The 16,660-nt window shown below is 38.3% G+C and overlaps 1 protein-coding gene across 5 annotated transcripts in view; it reads left to right on the top strand.

The window, feature by feature from the left end:
• The window catches only part of malt2 (MALT paracaspase 2), a 28,449-nt gene extending 12,929 nt beyond the window's left edge, over positions 1 to 15,520 (top strand). For 4 of the 5 annotated variants that reach the window (XM_057842213.1, XM_057842215.1, XM_057842214.1 and 1 more), the window contains 11 exons: positions 501 to 551; positions 844 to 930; positions 5,111 to 5,314; positions 5,386 to 5,563; positions 5,627 to 5,701; positions 5,772 to 5,899; positions 7,750 to 7,899; positions 7,974 to 8,028; positions 8,102 to 8,204; positions 10,490 to 10,627; positions 10,706 to 15,519. In XM_057842213.1, coding sequence (XP_057698196.1) covers positions 501 to 551; positions 844 to 930; positions 5,111 to 5,314; positions 5,386 to 5,563; positions 5,627 to 5,701; positions 5,772 to 5,899; positions 7,750 to 7,899; positions 7,974 to 8,028; positions 8,102 to 8,204; positions 10,490 to 10,627; positions 10,706 to 10,924 — 1,388 coding nt within the window. In that variant the 3' untranslated portion in view covers positions 10,925 to 15,519. Of the gene's footprint in view, positions 1 to 500; positions 552 to 843; positions 931 to 5,110; positions 5,315 to 5,385; positions 5,564 to 5,626; positions 5,702 to 5,771; positions 5,900 to 7,749; positions 7,900 to 7,973; positions 8,029 to 8,101; positions 8,205 to 10,489; positions 10,628 to 10,705 lie in introns of all 5 variants that reach the window. The other variant, XM_057842212.1, reaches the window with a different exon arrangement.
• Positions 15,521 to 16,660: the final 1,140 nt, after the last annotated feature.

Below are 16,660 nucleotides of genomic sequence, written 5' to 3'. Positions count from 1 at the left end.
GAGACAATAGCTAATTAATATGCTCACTCGCCACCCTGTGGTCTGGGGTGTGAATTGCAACCTGTCAAAATGACGGATGGACTTCAGTTTTTTCCGTCACCGTTTTAAAAAATCGGGCAACGACGGAAAATATTCGGTTAACGCGACCCCTGGTCATGACAGAACATCGCTTCAATGATATTTGGCGCCATCTAGCGTCGTGAATGGGTATAACGTCTAGACCGCGAATACAAGACGACCCCACTTTTTCAGTCTTATTTCAGTGCAAAAAACACCGTCTTATATTCGGGCCATTACGGTATATGAAGTATAATACATGTTTTTGGACAGTTATTCTGAGGTTCAGGGGGTATCTTGGAGTACATAAAGGGTTAATTCCAAATTACGCGGAAATGTGGGTTATAAAAGAAACGAAACTCGTTCATAACCCGGGGACTACTTGTATATGTGCTGAATGTGTTTTCTTTGCATATAACGTCATGTTTTCCTTTTACATTTAGGCCCATCTTCCATCACTGATCCCTCCTGGGTGGCAGTTGACCGCGGCCTGGGTATTCCTTTAATAATGGGGACAGGAACAGCAGATGTGTTCATGTCATCCTTCTCCTTTGTTCATTTATAATATTCCTTTATGTACAGTGTAAACATTATAAGAAAAGCAAACAAATCCGCTTCAGCATCTCTTTCATAAACACCGGCCCAGTATTGGCTGAGGGTTATTTGAAATTCAGCATCTACATGTTAAATTACCTTGTTCTGCCCTTGCTAGCTTGGGTTTTCTCAGCATACGCTTTCTTACTCCTACGGACCAAAATGCTTAAATACTTTTTTCTATGTTTATAGAATCCGAGGAAGTGGACAGTCCTATCATCAGCGCGGAAGTAAATCCACAAATGACCAATCTATCACCGTTATCAAAGCAGTTCTATGGTAATGACCGTATTTTTCTATTAATACAAGAAATTCCAAAGAAATTTAAAAAATAAGCTGATGAATTGAGTAATCGGTAAGGCTGGGACAGTTGTTGAGAGCACGATTTGTTAGGACGGAGGCGGTGCGACTTTGTTCTTCAATAACAAACATGCACACCAACCAAGCTGGTCATTTGACAGCTCATATACGGAATTTGAAATTAGGAGTGGGAACCTCTTGGTACCTCACGATACGATACGATTTGCGATACAAAGCTCACGATAACGATGATCTGACGATATGGCGATACAACGATTATCGATAGATTGGTCAGGAAATCATTCTGGGATATTCTACAAACAAGTAATAAACAGAAAAACAAGCTTCTGCTGTAAATTGGAATGAGTTTATCACTAGTAGACGAACAATCCATTTGAACTGGGAGGGTGGCATTCGTTCATTCGCTGCCATCCCTCCCACTTCAAACGGATTGAATGTCTATGGCCGGTAGTGGCAGCCAATGCCATCCAATGAGGTAATTTTGGGCCATTTAAGGTCATTTACCTGTTGATTTTGGGGTATTTTATGGGTCTCTTCCTGTTTATTTTGAGTTACAGAACAAGAAATCACCTGGGAATTACCCAAACGAATAGGCAGTGACTCCAGCTTAACAGAAAATCACCTGTAAATGCCCTAAAATGAACAGCAAGTGGCCTGTAAATGTCCTGAAAATCGGACAGAATGACTGTGAATGCTCTGGTTTCGAATGAACGAACGTTCCCAGTCTAAATGGATTGGGCGTCGAGCACCGTCAATGCAGCCTTAGTTAACTGAGACACTATAATGGTGGAAGATTTTGGTAGCAACTTGTTGGTTCATTTTTATTTATTTTTTTTAGACAACGACACCTTTTTAAAACGATATCTCGATTCTTGGCAGGAGCATATCGATAACCTTTTGGAATACCAAGTATCACGATATATCACCATTTCGATATTTTGTCACACCCCTATTTGAAATGTTAATTTATTAAAAGTGTTGTGTACTTACATGCCGTACATGAAGTCCATGTTTTTTAGCCTTTGTAATTGAATTGAAACATAACGTAATATAATTCATCACGGTATTTTTCGGACTATAAATCCAGAGGCGATTGCTCTAAGACTACAAAGGAATCTCAGCTTCCCCCAAAATGTCAAAAAATAAGTGATGAAATTCATTCTGTTGTGTGTACATTTTATTGACTAAATTTTAAAAACAAACTTTTGCTCAAAATTAGCTTCTTATCACTGGTTACAATGCGGCTTGCTTTTCATTCATTCCTGCAGCTTCACAGTCCTTTAAACAGTGTAGAAGCTGTGCTTCTCCGGAATTGAGAGTACATTGTTCTACTTCAGCGAAATTAGACAAGTCATTGGCTAAAGGCTGAGTTTATCCCACCCATCGGAAGCTCTGTGTCTCTGGGGGTCTATGGGCAATGGGCAGGGATTGGCTAACTCACTCTGAGAAACGCTCAGGTTCTATTCATGATGAGTGGAGGATCTGTCTGAGGCTGAAACAGTGATCTTTTATTAACATCTGCGGGAGGTATTTTCAATTTTTATTTTTATTTACTGAGTTGAATCGGAGACCTTCATAATCATCCTGATGACACTTCCTTTGTTCGAGCTTATTTCTTGTACAGTGGTACCTCAGCATATGAAGTTAATTTGTTCCAGGACCTTGTTTGTAAGTCAAAATGGTCGTATGTCGAGCAAAATTTTCTCACAAGAATACATTATAATTCCATTGATTCGTTCCACAGCCCGAAAACCTACACTAAATCCTTAATAAATACTGCTGGTACTATTACAAATGGCAATTACACATAGCAAAATTATCAATAAAAATTGGAATAATAGTCCAGTATAATAATAATGATAATAATTCCTGTAATACTGTAATGAATTGAGTTCTAATGTGGTGGATGTGTTTTACGTACTGTAAGCTGAACCCTGTACTGGAGGTGCTTAGCTCACCTGGCCAGCTCTACGCAATGGGACGGGAAACCAGCCCCAACGCAAGAGCCATGATGATGATGATAACCTGAACGCACCTCGTGGATGACATGACAGTGAGATGGGTGCGGTGGAGATTTTACCTTCTCTTTTAATGTTTTGTTGTTGGCATCAACTGCGGCAGACAGTAGGCCTGTTGTGCTGCACAAGTTCCGAAATAAATGATTAAAAATTTGAAGAAGCTGGCGATTTCTTTAGCGATGATACCACAATGGTAATTGTCACCTTAACTTATAAAGACTGGCGAACTAAGGTCGGAGGAGGACCGTTGCGATTGTAAACATTCTACGGTTGTGCTGTCGGGCCAGTTAACGGATGCGCACACCACGCTCATATTTTACTATCAATTCCATCTTCATTTCAATGGTAAGCGTCAACTTTTTCCTTTTTCCACCACTTGCACTGACCTTAGAACCCACGTTGATTTCTCTCACAAGAAAATCTGCCGTGCCGTCTTGCGGGAAAACGAACTGCGGCGCTGTCATGAATCGTCATATTTCGAGCACGTAGTCGGATGTTGAAACAAATGGCGAGTCAAATTTTACGTCGGATGTCGAAAAGATCGTGTGTCGAAGCGATCATATGTCGAGATACCACTGCATTTTTTTTCTATTGTAGCTGCTATTGTTTGGAGACTTGACTTCTGCCACTCTAGTTTCTTTCCCTACCGAGCAGGGGGTGCCACTGAGCCCCTCCACCGTCACAAAGCACTCACAGGCGGACACTCTTTGAGCTTCCCCTAATTGATACACCAGCATCCGCCACTTTATAAGTCGCATTTGAGTATATAATGCACTGTTCTAAATATGCGCAAGGAAGCGGGAAAAAACATGTTGCAATATGCGGGGATACAGGCTAAAAAGGTGTCTGTTAGAGTATCATATTAATAGTTAATTCAAATAACTAAAGACACGAAGCCCTAAACATGAAAAAAGTTGTTTACTAAACTCTCGATCTCGCTTTAAATCACTATCATATTCAATATAAGTGAACACAAGTCATTCGCCCTGCCAAATTATGAAAAAAGGTTTGATTATAGTTTGGAAATATATTTGGCGGAAAACACAGACAAGACTGAAAAAGCAGTTTCTACTCTTGCACTCCTCTTTAAAAGAAACTGCTGTATTTTATGCCAAAACAACTGTTGTGTTTGATAGAGCAAAATGTCTATATGCTGCCATAGCAGATTCATGGCGCATTAAGCCCCCAAAATATTTTTAATTTGTCCGTTTTACCCTGGAAACCCCCGTTTACAGACATCGCGCAACCGTTTTTGTTTCAACCAGCAATAAAACGAAGGTAATTAATTATATTTATTATTCAAAATGTCCGTCATTTTTAGCTTGGAATCATTAATTGATGTCTAATATTTCATTAAAAAAAAAAAAAACTTTAAAAAATTATTCATTCGCATATTTTAAACAAACAAATTACACCACAATGAAAAAAATGGCGTCTGTAAAAAAGTCCCGGATATCTACCTCATAACTATCGCTTAATTGTAATTTTTTTGTCACTGTCGCATTTTCTCTGATACGTTAGATGATAATCGAGCCAAACAAAGAAAAATTGGAGGGGAAAAAAAAAACATTTAAAAGGGTGAATATATGAAAAAGAAAATCTCGAACACTCCTTGATGTCTGCGATTTCTGCATCGCGACCGTTGTTATACTACCATGTTTCACCCATAAAATCCCCCAAAAATCCAGCTGTGGCCATTCACAGCTGTGTCTGTGTGACACATAGCGATACATGCTACATGGAGTTTTTGGATCGAAACAAGGTAAGTATGCAATAATATCTCGTTAAAGTCATGGCGTCTTTAATTCTGCTCTTGCGTGCTCTCACCTCCAGTTAGGGTTTCGCTGTTTAAAAAACTTTTTTTTTTTTTTTTAAATGCCCTCCCGTTCAAAATTTTTCTTCCGCCAGAAAATTGAGATTTTAAGCTTGCCAATTATGTATCTTACATACATATAGGACAATTTTGAAATTTGGCCAAATTGGGGGTCTCAGAGCGAACTTCAAGTCACCTGAGTGTTTTCCGCCATATGCTAAAAGTTGTTGGACAAAATCTGAGCAGTCAGATTGAACTGTTTCAGCAGAAATATATCAACATTCACATCCATTTTTTTCCTCTCAAGCCACAGACAAGGTAGCACTCCTTATCGGCAACATGAACTACCGCTACCACACTCAGCTCTGCGCTCCCATGGCGGACGTCCACGAATTGAGCAACATTCTGAGGCAAATGGACTTCAAGGTGGTCTCTCTGCTGGACCTCAACTGGCACGAGATGCACAGTGCCATCACGGAGTTTCTGCTGCTTCTTGGCAAAGGAGTTTACGGTTCGTTTTCAGCATTTTTTAGCATTAAAGAATGCTCAGTTTCAAACGTGCATCTTTGTCTTCTTGCAAAGGCTTGCTCTACTTTGCCGGTCACGGATACGAGAACTACGGCAACAGTTTCATGGTGCCCACTGACGCGCCGGCCTCGTATACATCGGAGCACTGCTTTTGCGTCCAGAACATACTAACTAGAATGCAGGAGAAGGAGACTGGACTCAACGTACTCCTGTTGGACATGTGCCGGAAAAGGTGTCATGTTAAATGTTGCCTGCCTTTTACGTATGTATTTGAATTTTTCTTTTATTCCCTCAGAAACCCAAACGATGATGTCGTCGTCCAACCTGGTTTGTTGAAGGTGACTGCAAATATTGTGTTTGGATATGCCACGTAAGTTAAAGCAGAAATATCCATATCAATGTCGAACAATTTATAAGTAACTTTTTTTTTCATTTCTTAGGTGTGTCGATGCCGAGGCTTACGAAGTGAAGAGAGAAAATGTTTCCAACGGCATTTTCATAAGCTTCCTCAAGCGGCGGGTTCGCGAGGATGAAAAGGTCACCGTAATGCTGGACAGGGTGGCAGAAGGCACGTAAAATTGTATCTATTTTCTCTGCCACATGTTCTCACTAGGATCACCAGCCAGTTTTTTTCATGAGAATGCGAAGAAGGAAAGAACAACAATAAAGCAACAGGAAATAATCATTGGAATCAAGAAAACAAAGAACTGTAAAAAGAAAAAAACAAATGAAAATAATGGCTTTGTTTCTTCATGTGTAGAGCAGAAATGAATACTCGAGAAACTCGAGTTTAAAAACTGATCCGAGTAATTTTATTCACCTCGAGGAATCGTTTAATTTTGCCAGCTCTAAGCATCACGTTTTGTCCGGACTACTTTTAATGCGGGACAACGTGCTGACGTCACGTGCGTAGAGGAAGAAGCTATTTAAAAAAAAAAAAAAAAACTTAACTACAGCCGACAGCCGCTACAAACTACGCCGACGTTGCTCAAAACTACGCCCGCATGATGCTAGTGTGGTAGCAGGTAGTGTCCGATGCGTCTCATAGATGTCGCAAGCATTCAGGACTATGCGAAATGACAGACTCGGCCGCGTCTGGGCAGCGTTAGTAAACAGCCGCCATCTTCAAGCAGTAGACTTTTCAGCGCTAATAAATATAACGTCACTGTCACTCGCTCACGTAACGTTAGCCCTTCGGAGGGCTAGTTTTCTATTGATTATGACCACTGTCGATGCGTGGCTAACGTGGCTTACATACAGGCTTTATTTAATCTGTAAAAACACAGCGCTGTAGAGTGATGAGGGTGTAAAATTAAAACATAATAATGCTAACTGTCAGTTTTAGCTCAGTAGTCATGAAACACCAAGTAGCACTGGTCCCTAATGTGCTCCAATACAGCAGGTATCATACATTTATTTTGAACACTGCAAAAACTCAAAATCCTATCAGTACTTACAGTTTAAACTAACTTAAAACTTAACTAGAACTTAAAAATAGCTTGACACAAATGGAAATTCAATTGAAACACGTGGGAAAAACACGTAGCTTTCAAGTGATGTGTGTTATCAAGCGTAATTACATTTTTAGGTTAAGATTTTTTTTTTTTTATAAGATCTAGAAGTTTTTTCAGTGAAAGCAGTGATTTTTTTTTTTCTAATCACATCTGAGATGCAATTGTTGGCTGTTTTCAACAATGTACATCGAAAATAAAGACACTGATTGACTGAAAATGGTTCAATATTGGATTAAATGTCTTTTTTTCTCATGTATATTTATATTTGCTCTTTACCTAAAAAAAATGTTTTATCCGATTACTCGATTAATCGATAGAATTTTCAGTCGATTACTCGATTACTAAAATATTCAATAGCTGCAGCCCTATTCATGTGCTTGTTTAAAACAAGCCGTTCTGTACAAATGGTTTTCACTTGGCAAAAGCAAATGAATTGTGTTACATCACTAGCTCTTTATTTTTATTTTTTGCCAATGATATGTAGATGCCAGGTCTCAATTATAATTACAATAAATTGTTTTTTTATTCATTATTTTTTGTTTTCAAATGAATAAATGAAATTATAAATGAATAAAACCTGCATTAATTATATTAAAACGGATACAAACAGTAATACAATCTGGGTTAGGTCCCCAATAACATGCTAAAGTTTATTTTTGTATGTGTTTGTTTTTAATCTCATAGCACTTTTATTCATTGCTTGCCAGTGACAGCAATAGACGTCCAATTCATTTAAACTATAGTAGTGAAATATAATCTAGTAAAGCTTGCTGAATTCTCCAATTAGGTTTTTGCCTGTATTTTGAGGTTGTTTCCACTCCAAATTGTGTCACTTCTGCTCTCCACATATGCCCATAGGCCATCCCATAATGTCAGACTCTGTCTTTCTTCCTGCTCTTACCAGACATGGGTCGATTTGAAATCACTCGTGGGAGGCAGGCTCTGGAGCTCCGCAGTAATCTGTCCGAGCGGCGTTCCCTCACTGATCGTATTCAGATGTCAGACTGCACAGCAGCGTATTCGGCTCGTAACCTACAATGGGCTGTTGCTCATGGTATTTAAAGTCGAACAAAACAGTACAATCTTACCAAAGCAAAGCTTTTGAAATGAGCAAATATGTATTTACAGTCCTGCCAAAGAGCCTTTTCGTCCATTTTGACTGTGGTGTTAAAGTCCAGCTTGGGTTTGTATTAAAGCAAAAGATAACCAGTTGTTTTCTCAAATAAGAAAAAAAAAAATCCTAATCTGCTGTGTAGATTTGCTGCCGAATTCTCCAACATCATGGTCATATACACGCGTATACTGGACAAGCCCGGAGAAATTTCTTCATGCTCTGCTCAGCTCGCTGACTTTCCTGAGGTATGATCACACCGTGTTTTCTTTTTTTTTTCCCCAAAAACGTATTTTATTTCAAATCAAGAGTAGGGTTGCCACGATTAGCTCATTGGACGCCATTGTCAGCGCTGGATGTCCAATTCATTTTGACTGGGAGAGGCTGGCTCGAATTGGATTGGATATCTAATACAGTCGATGGCATTGAAACATGAGCATTCACACCCAGTCCTACCAATTTAAATGAATTGGACGGCTGTCGTTGTCAAGGGCGGGCAATGGGTATTGACAACTGATTGATTATCAAACTATTTTGATAGTCGATTAATCATGTGCAGACATTGTTGACATCAGAATCATGCAAATCCTCCTTTTGCGCCTTATAAATATTTATTTAATCGGGACAGTGCCCATTGATGAACATCTTAAATATGTAAAATGCCCGGTTTTGTTACAAATAAATGCTAATTTGAATCCACAGTCCCTAGGCAGGTAACACAAAGACACAAAAAGACAAAAAGGAACAAAAGATTACTATAAAACAGTACTGTAAAATAGGTTACCAAGAACTTAAAAGTCAGTGATTGCAGGACTGGTTTAATTTCAACCACTGCTTGAGCTGAGTTTTGAGGGTTCGTATTGTGGGACACTCCCTGATGGTGAGTGGTAATTATAATGTAAATATCTATTTTTTAGTTTTGAATTTTTTTTTTTTTTCCAATCGAAAAACTATTGTGTTAGTTTTTTTTTTTTTAATCTAAGTTTTAAAGGCAAACAGTAAATATTCTTTTTATTTCTTTTTAGAGTGAAAAAAATGACTAAAGAAAGAATGAATTCTCTCATTTCTGTTGCCCCCGGTTTCAGTATTCACTGTCCAACTTTTCCCAGTGCATAGTTTATTTAGACCACACATAGGGAGGGCTCAAGATCTCACTAGCTTTGTTTTCGTTCTTGGTGAGGACACTAACTAAAATTGCTACTCCTATGTTATTTTTGGATGGCTCAGAGCGAAATCTGGTTGGTCTATTCTAGGGATGTATACAAATAACTGCTCAGATCCCTGTTTTTACGAATAACTGCTCAGATCCTTTTTTTGTCTCAGGGTGATTGTTATTGCGTAATTAATGTTGTCTGTTGGTTCCGAGTTAGCCAGTAGAAGGCATGTGTGCTCTTCAGATGCGGTTATCATTATGTCTCTGGGCTAATGAGATGCATAGACTTCACTATTAGTTGACAGGACACGGGGCTCGGGGCGTAGAGGGCCTGTTTTCAAAAACTTACGGTTCAAATATTTTCAAAACCAAAGCCGCTAGCGACCTAAAACCAAAACAGACACCTCCCTTAGCCATATATGAGTCTCCATGAGCAGCGACATGAAAAAATTCAAAGTCATTCCCTAATAAAATCCAGATTAACTGTTTTTTATGCAAGCATAACAAGACTTACTATAAAATCCTCAAATAACGCTAGATGCACAAAAATCACTAAATGCAGAGATAATCACCTATATTTTCAGAATCAATAGCAATATTTAACATATAAGTTTTTGCCCAAAATAGCAACTTAATTTTATTTTAATTTAGTGCAAGTTTTCAACGGCTAATCAATCACTCAATTTTCACATCAGAAACTTAATACTTGAGGAAAGCATGCAGAATTGTCTTAATTTTACTCAACAAGAGCAAAATTTGCATTCTTCTATTTCCAATCACAACTTATTTAGGTTAAATTCCGCTATTGTGTAGAGATACAAAATCAAACATGGCGCCGTCACAAAACAAAGAGCTTTTTAAGTCGAAAATTCTTGGAAATAAATGCTTAAATCGCAGAATTTCTATAGATATGAACGTAAAACAGCCTAGATTCTTGGTTAAAAGCAAAAACGGGCAGTTATTGTTCATTTTACGTAAATATTTCAAGCCAAAGTTACAGTATAGTTTAATCCAACATGGTGGCTGTGATGGAACAAAGAACTTTTTTAAGTTCTTGCAAATAAATCGCAGAATTTCTGTAGATATGAATGTAAAACAGTCTAGTCTAGAAAGTAAAACCTTTGTCCTATTTCCACCTAAATCCGGCGTTAGAACGCAGCATGTGTTTGAGTTTATCACAGTGAATAGTGAAAGCCACAGTAATATAACTGTGGATATCGTGATTCATGTATGAGCCGATTAGCTTGAAAATGGAAATTAAAAAAAAAAAAAGACTTTCAAAATAGTTGTTTGTGCCAGCCCTAATTGAAAGTAGAGATTTTGCACGATAATATGCGGAAATACACTGAATTGTCCATGCATGTTGTTTTCTAATGACAGGATGTGGATATTGACCTGAAGAAAAGCAATCAGGAATCTCTGCTTGAAGCTGGAAGTTTATTGTTAATCAAAGAACAGCTTCCTTCGCCTGAACTCCCTAGTCGGTACACTCGTATTTGCAGTCTGCAGAGACTCAAGGTGCACTCTTGTTATTAAAATCAACTCCAGTAGCCTAATGAATACTTTGAATAGGTTCACATATGTCATGTCTTACAGAAGGAGCTCACGTTCGCCGTCTGTCTCCGTTACATTTACGCCAACATGGAGGAGGAAGTTGAGGAAAGGCAAGTGGTTACTGTCGGCAAACCGCTGGTTTCCAAACTGAACCTCCACCAACAACGACAAAGCTCAGCCTCGCCATCTCTCAACCTGGAATCATGTACTATTTCTGAGGTCTCCTCCGAGGACTTTGCGCCATTAGCCTCCAACGTGTAGTTACTAATCACACCCGCAACTAATGCTGACGACTGTAAGGACGCGACAAATTACTGGTACTGTTTTTTCAAAGCCTTGACAGAAATGGACGAAAGTGTCAAGTTTTTTTTTAATATGATGCCTCACATAGACATTACTATAATAATTTTCTTTTACAGTGTAAATGAGTAGTAAAACACACACACATAAAAATATACTGTAAATACCAGGAATGCAGGCATGCACTAGGGGGCAGTCAGAAATGTGTAGGGGGCATCATATGTACACTTCAAATGTACGAGCCCCCCAGTGCTTATAGTAACAACGTTCTCTTCATTGAATGGCGTACCGCAAGCAACACGTCACTTCCGCTCATTAATATTCATGGCATTAGCTACTGTTGCTAAGCTAGGACAAGAAACCATTTGTCCCTAATAGGAAATGAATGGAAATCGTGTACGAAGGTAATGTTTACAGCGCTAAACCTACCAATTCTCTCCGAAAATGATGTGCCTGGTGCCAAATTGACTGGCATAGATGTGGAAGAACATAAAAATGTTCAGTTAAAGAGATGGCTTTAGTGTCGAAGGCTGAAAAAGACGAAAAAAACGAGCCGAACCAAGCATAGCTTTAGCTTTTTTTTATCGACGCGACTGACAATGACATTCTCCGGTTTCAACAAGCTATCCTTTACCATCAGCCCTGTCTTTCTTTTATATCCTCTGGTCGTCCTACGTCTCGTACCGTTCTTGGGGGTAATTTAGTTAGCTTTGTGTAGCGATTGCAAATGCTACTCAGTGACAGCCAACGAACACTTTTAATTTTTTCATTGATAACACATCTTAATCCTATAATTTATTTGCTCTTCCCCCTTACTAAAGTTGTTTTTTTTATATATATATAACAAACGGTAACAGTGGCAGTCAGATACCATTGTAATTCTTTTCAGGTCATTCATTGTCAGACAGAAGCAGTACGGCACAAAGTTACGCTAAAAAGATAAGTTAAAAATATAAAAATGGCTTCCCTCTTTGTCCTCTGAAAGACCATGCCAACCCAACATAATGTTTACTTTATATGAAACGTGAATGGATTCGCCGAGCTGGTGTTAAAGTCCGCACAAGTTGATTCGGTCTTCACCTTTTTTCCTCCCGAGTTTTTGGTTTCTGGAAACGTATGAAGAAAACATCCTTCATGTGTCGTAATGTCTAGAGTCGTTTCTACAAGTTCCAAAAAAGCAATGTGTGATCGGCATGTTCGTTTTTGAAAGATTACCGGCGAAAAGTAGCACTTTTTACGTTGGGTCTATGCGAGGGCGGGTCTATAATGTCCCACTTCGGCTTTATTTCCGCTTTACGATGCGACGTCACGCTCTAAAAATAGCCTGCGTGCGGTACGCCATTGGGTTGTTAGCTGTGTCCTACCCCAACTTAGAGACGTGGATTGCACTTAGTCAGGCCTCTACCTTCATACCTGTCCAATTTGGGTGTCCTACCTGAGGACTAAGCTCCTTCAGGTATAGTTCTTAAGGTCACTGAGGCACGCAACCCCCCCTGACCAAAATAAGGTGGCAATCCCTTAAGGGAGGAAACTGAACAATAAAATAAATATCCTTCGTCCAGATTAAAAAAACAAAAACGTATCTTAACAGGATGACCTAATTCCCAAATAAAGTGTAACCTGAGAACTGAAAGGTAGTCTTATGAATAATAATGAAAAAAATACTTCTCAAACTAATTTATATAACACAACCGATATAGAACAGAGCTTTTTTTTTTGTGTGTGTGGCTTTTTAAAAAATTTTTAGCAACCAAACAGTTCAAAATTTCCACAGCACTCCATTTGACAACTGTCTCCTACTTCCTTTTGCAAAAACTCACAAATTCATCCATGTCCAAGTTGTTATGGACTTCTCATGGGCCAAGATCATCAATTGTCTTCACTTCAGTCTGTCACGTGACGTGAACATGGACTTATTTCTGTGCTTGTTGTGACTGACAAAAACCCAGCTGCTTCTTCAAAGTTTTCCCGCTTCGTGGCTGCGCTGAAACCTGACACCACATTTTCTGGCGACGTCTAGGCACATTTACATATTTCAGTGATTGGATGTTTACTGGGGGCCGTGCGCGCTTTACTGTGCGCGTGCGCTGGCCACACAGTGGAGGCAAAGAGAGATGAGAGAGAACTGATAGGATATAGTTTTCTTGTCCCCTTTTCAGCAGTTTTTTCCCCACTACTACAAATTAATCAGTTAACTTGTAATGTATTGATTTTGTGAGTAGATTAAAATGTGCTTTCTCAACTTTGAAAATTTTGATTTTAGGGGGCATGGCCCCCTCTAGCTCCTGCGTAGAGCCGGCGTCGGTAAATACTCAAATCCAGCCAAGATAAAATTTTCCAAAACAAGGAAAATTGTGCTTGTTTTCTGACCAAAATATATCTTTCTCCTTACAAGGCAGTTTTTGAGTACGCAAATTTAAATATCTTGTCTCAGGCTTTTTATGAGAACTTTTATAGTACGATATAAAGTAGTATAAATACACTAGTTTTGGAAATTGCTCGGTTTTGAGGCTGCTTAAATGTCACTGTTTTAATGGCTGATAATTTTGCTTAAAATGAACATACGGTAACTACAGAAAGCACAAAAGGACCTAGGCTGTTGTTTTGATTTTATTTAGGAAAACCTTCATCCCAACAATACACATCTTTAGGCCAGGTAAGGGAAATTATTTGTATAGCACAAGTTAATACAAAGTGCTTTAAATCAAATGAACATAGGCAAGACACAATTCAGAAATTTTTCGACTGCTTCCAGCCCCTCCCAGATAAAATAGATTGGCTCTCGATTGCCATCAATAGCTCCTAAAAAGTTAACCTATGTCACAAGAGATTTATCAAACATAACGAACAAAAAATAAATTGCTAGAGCAAAATACACATTGGGAACACATATTTGAATTTGTCTTTATTCTGTTTGAAATTTAAATTTATTTAGATTTTTTTCCCCCATTTACCATGACTTATAATTATTATTTTACATTTGTTGCGTTTTCTTTTTTTTTACTTGTTAGTGTACCGTGAAAAGAAGTTTTTTTCCCCCCCAAAATTGGTTCTTCATTTAAAATATTTTATTTAAAATTATTTGTATTGCTTTTATATGATAATAAAATGTGTTTTGACAGAAATACTGTGCGCTGTTGTAAATTCCATACCTGTCAAGTTGTAAGGTGTCGGCGTAATTTGTACAAGTGAGCACTGATTTTTTCATGTGTACGCCGTACGTTCAAAATCTGTATGTTTTTTGTGCGTTACGTTTTTGTTCTCCGTTCGGATTTTGTCACCGTTTCAGCAACGAGACAATGTGCGTTACTATGTGTTACTGCGTTGGTAGAATGACGCGAGAAAAGTCAGAGACACGGAGAGAGAAGAGCAGGAGTTGGAAGGAGGGAAGAGTGTTGTGATGCTGTTGCAAATGCGATGCTAGGCTAGGTGGCTCCAATATTTCCTGACTGTAGCCGACAGCCTACAATCTACGCCCACTTGATGCTAAACTAGATATCACATGCATATAGAACTAGATACGAAATGACAGACTCGGCGGCGTCAGTAAACAGCCGCCATCTTAAAGCAGTAGACTTCTCAGTTAGGCTCTGTTGTAGTGAACCTTCCAAGCGAACCTTAGTAACTTTTTATCTAAATACTCCTAAATCGGCAAAAACTTGACTTGAATCTATCTTTAAATGATGAAACAGTTTTAAACTTTCACATGTCGAAAGTAGACAGAAGGGAACTAATGCTAAAACGGGAGCAATTTTAACTATTTTAACGGTTCATTCAAGACATTAAATGACTTCCAAACTTAGCAAAGGTCACAATAATTTTTTGTTTTTTTTCATGAAAAAATGATGAAAAAAAAACATGAAAGGTAACACCAGTTACTTTGCCAAGTAACGAATTACTCTTACATTCAGGTAACTGAGTTACTAACTCATTTACATTTTGGGAGAATTACATTGTAACTAATTAATTAATTAAAGTAAGATTAACAACACTGGTCATAAAGATGCAGTCTGCAGAATGAAAAGTGACGAAAGCGGAGAGTTTATTCTGCCAATGTGTTGCCGAACACAATTTGCCTATTGCTGATCACTTCTCAGAACTAGCAAAAGAAATGTTCCCTGACTCAAAGATTGCATCGGTAAGTTAATTTTATCAATTGACCTTGTTAATTTATAATTGGACACACCAATGAACTACCTTCAAGCAAGGGCGTAGGTTTGGTCTCAACATCGGTAGGGACGCGATAGCAGCATAACCTGCATGTCCACTTTTTGCTGGGGACGGGATATTAATGAGACAGATTGGGTAAATTTCTCAGAAATAGTTGGTTCATACGTAAAGTGAAAAAAGTTAAAATTATTTTAATTTTTCAAAATGCTTGCGTCATGTAAGGGAAATTAACAGTGGTTGTGTTTTTGATTTTTTTATTGGGGGGGTTAAAAATGTGCTAAGGCTGCTAATAAAAATATATATTTTTAATGATGTAGAAAATAAATAAATTTTAATTAAGGAATAAGTGCACAAAATGCAGTTGAATTAACGTTAACAGTAGAAAACGTACAGGAAGACCTCTCTAAGCAGCTTTCGACTGAAGTTTTACAGGTTTGCAAGTTCACACAGTTTAATACTATGCTAACTCTGATGCAGGTCGGACTTTCAGTAGCAAAATTAGTGGTGTGTTCCGTACCTCCACAACATGGACGTCTTTTTACATTACTTACAGTGGCTGCTGCTGCTGGCCGAAAAAAAACCTGATATCTGAAAATATATATATAATAATATAAATATATGAAAACTAATATCCCTCCTCTTCAAAAGGGGCGGAGGAGGCGGCATGTAGACAAGTATTTTTGTTGGGATTGTGTGAATGTGGGGGGGTTCTAGTCATCAGCCGATCAAACGTGCGTTTGAGGGGGAAAAAAAGGGACAGGCACATTCAGCAAGTGAAAAGGGTAAGGGCCCAAATACACCAGATGCATGATCGTTGCGGCTTAAGGTAGTGTTATCAAATTTATCCCGTTAACGGTGGTAATTTTTTTTTTTTTTTTTCAATTTATCGCGTTAAAATATTTAACGCAATTAACGCATGCGCTGCACGACCCACTCACGCATTGTCGCGTTCAATCTGTAATGGCGCCGTTTTACCTATATATAGAGCTAAAAGGCAGCGTAAAATGAGTGGAGTGAATTTTGGCAGCCTATGGAGCTGTTTTTATTGGATAAACCTTACAATCCCTCTCCCTACGACTACAAATTTCGTGGGAAGCAATGTGGGGACGAAAGGTGGTAATTAATCTTTTTCCTAACACCCTATGTTATTTCCTAACGCAGAGAAGATATATCAATTGGTACCACTACGCACAGTCATGGGTGCACTTCCCATCATGCATTTGGGCACAACAGTTAAATGGCTACAGTAAAATTTACTGAAAGCTCAACAAATACACTAGATGGCAATATTTAGTCACAATATACAAAGTCACATTTATCCTTTAAGAATTACAAGTCTTTCTATCCGTGGATCCCTCTCACAGAAAGAAAGTTAATAATGTAATTGCCATCTTGAGGATTTATTGTCATAATAAACAAATACTGTATGTTGAATGTATATATTCGTCCGAGTTTTATTCATTTATTTCTTAATGCATTGCCAAAATGTATATGAACGGGAAAAATTATCGGGAATGATTGGAATTG

This window comes from Corythoichthys intestinalis, chromosome 7, assembly GCF_030265065.1.
Source record: "Corythoichthys intestinalis isolate RoL2023-P3 chromosome 7, ASM3026506v1, whole genome shotgun sequence".
NCBI classification, from domain to species: Eukaryota; Metazoa; Chordata; class Actinopteri; order Syngnathiformes; family Syngnathidae; genus Corythoichthys; species Corythoichthys intestinalis.
This window is presented reverse-complemented; position numbering and strand designations above follow the sequence as displayed.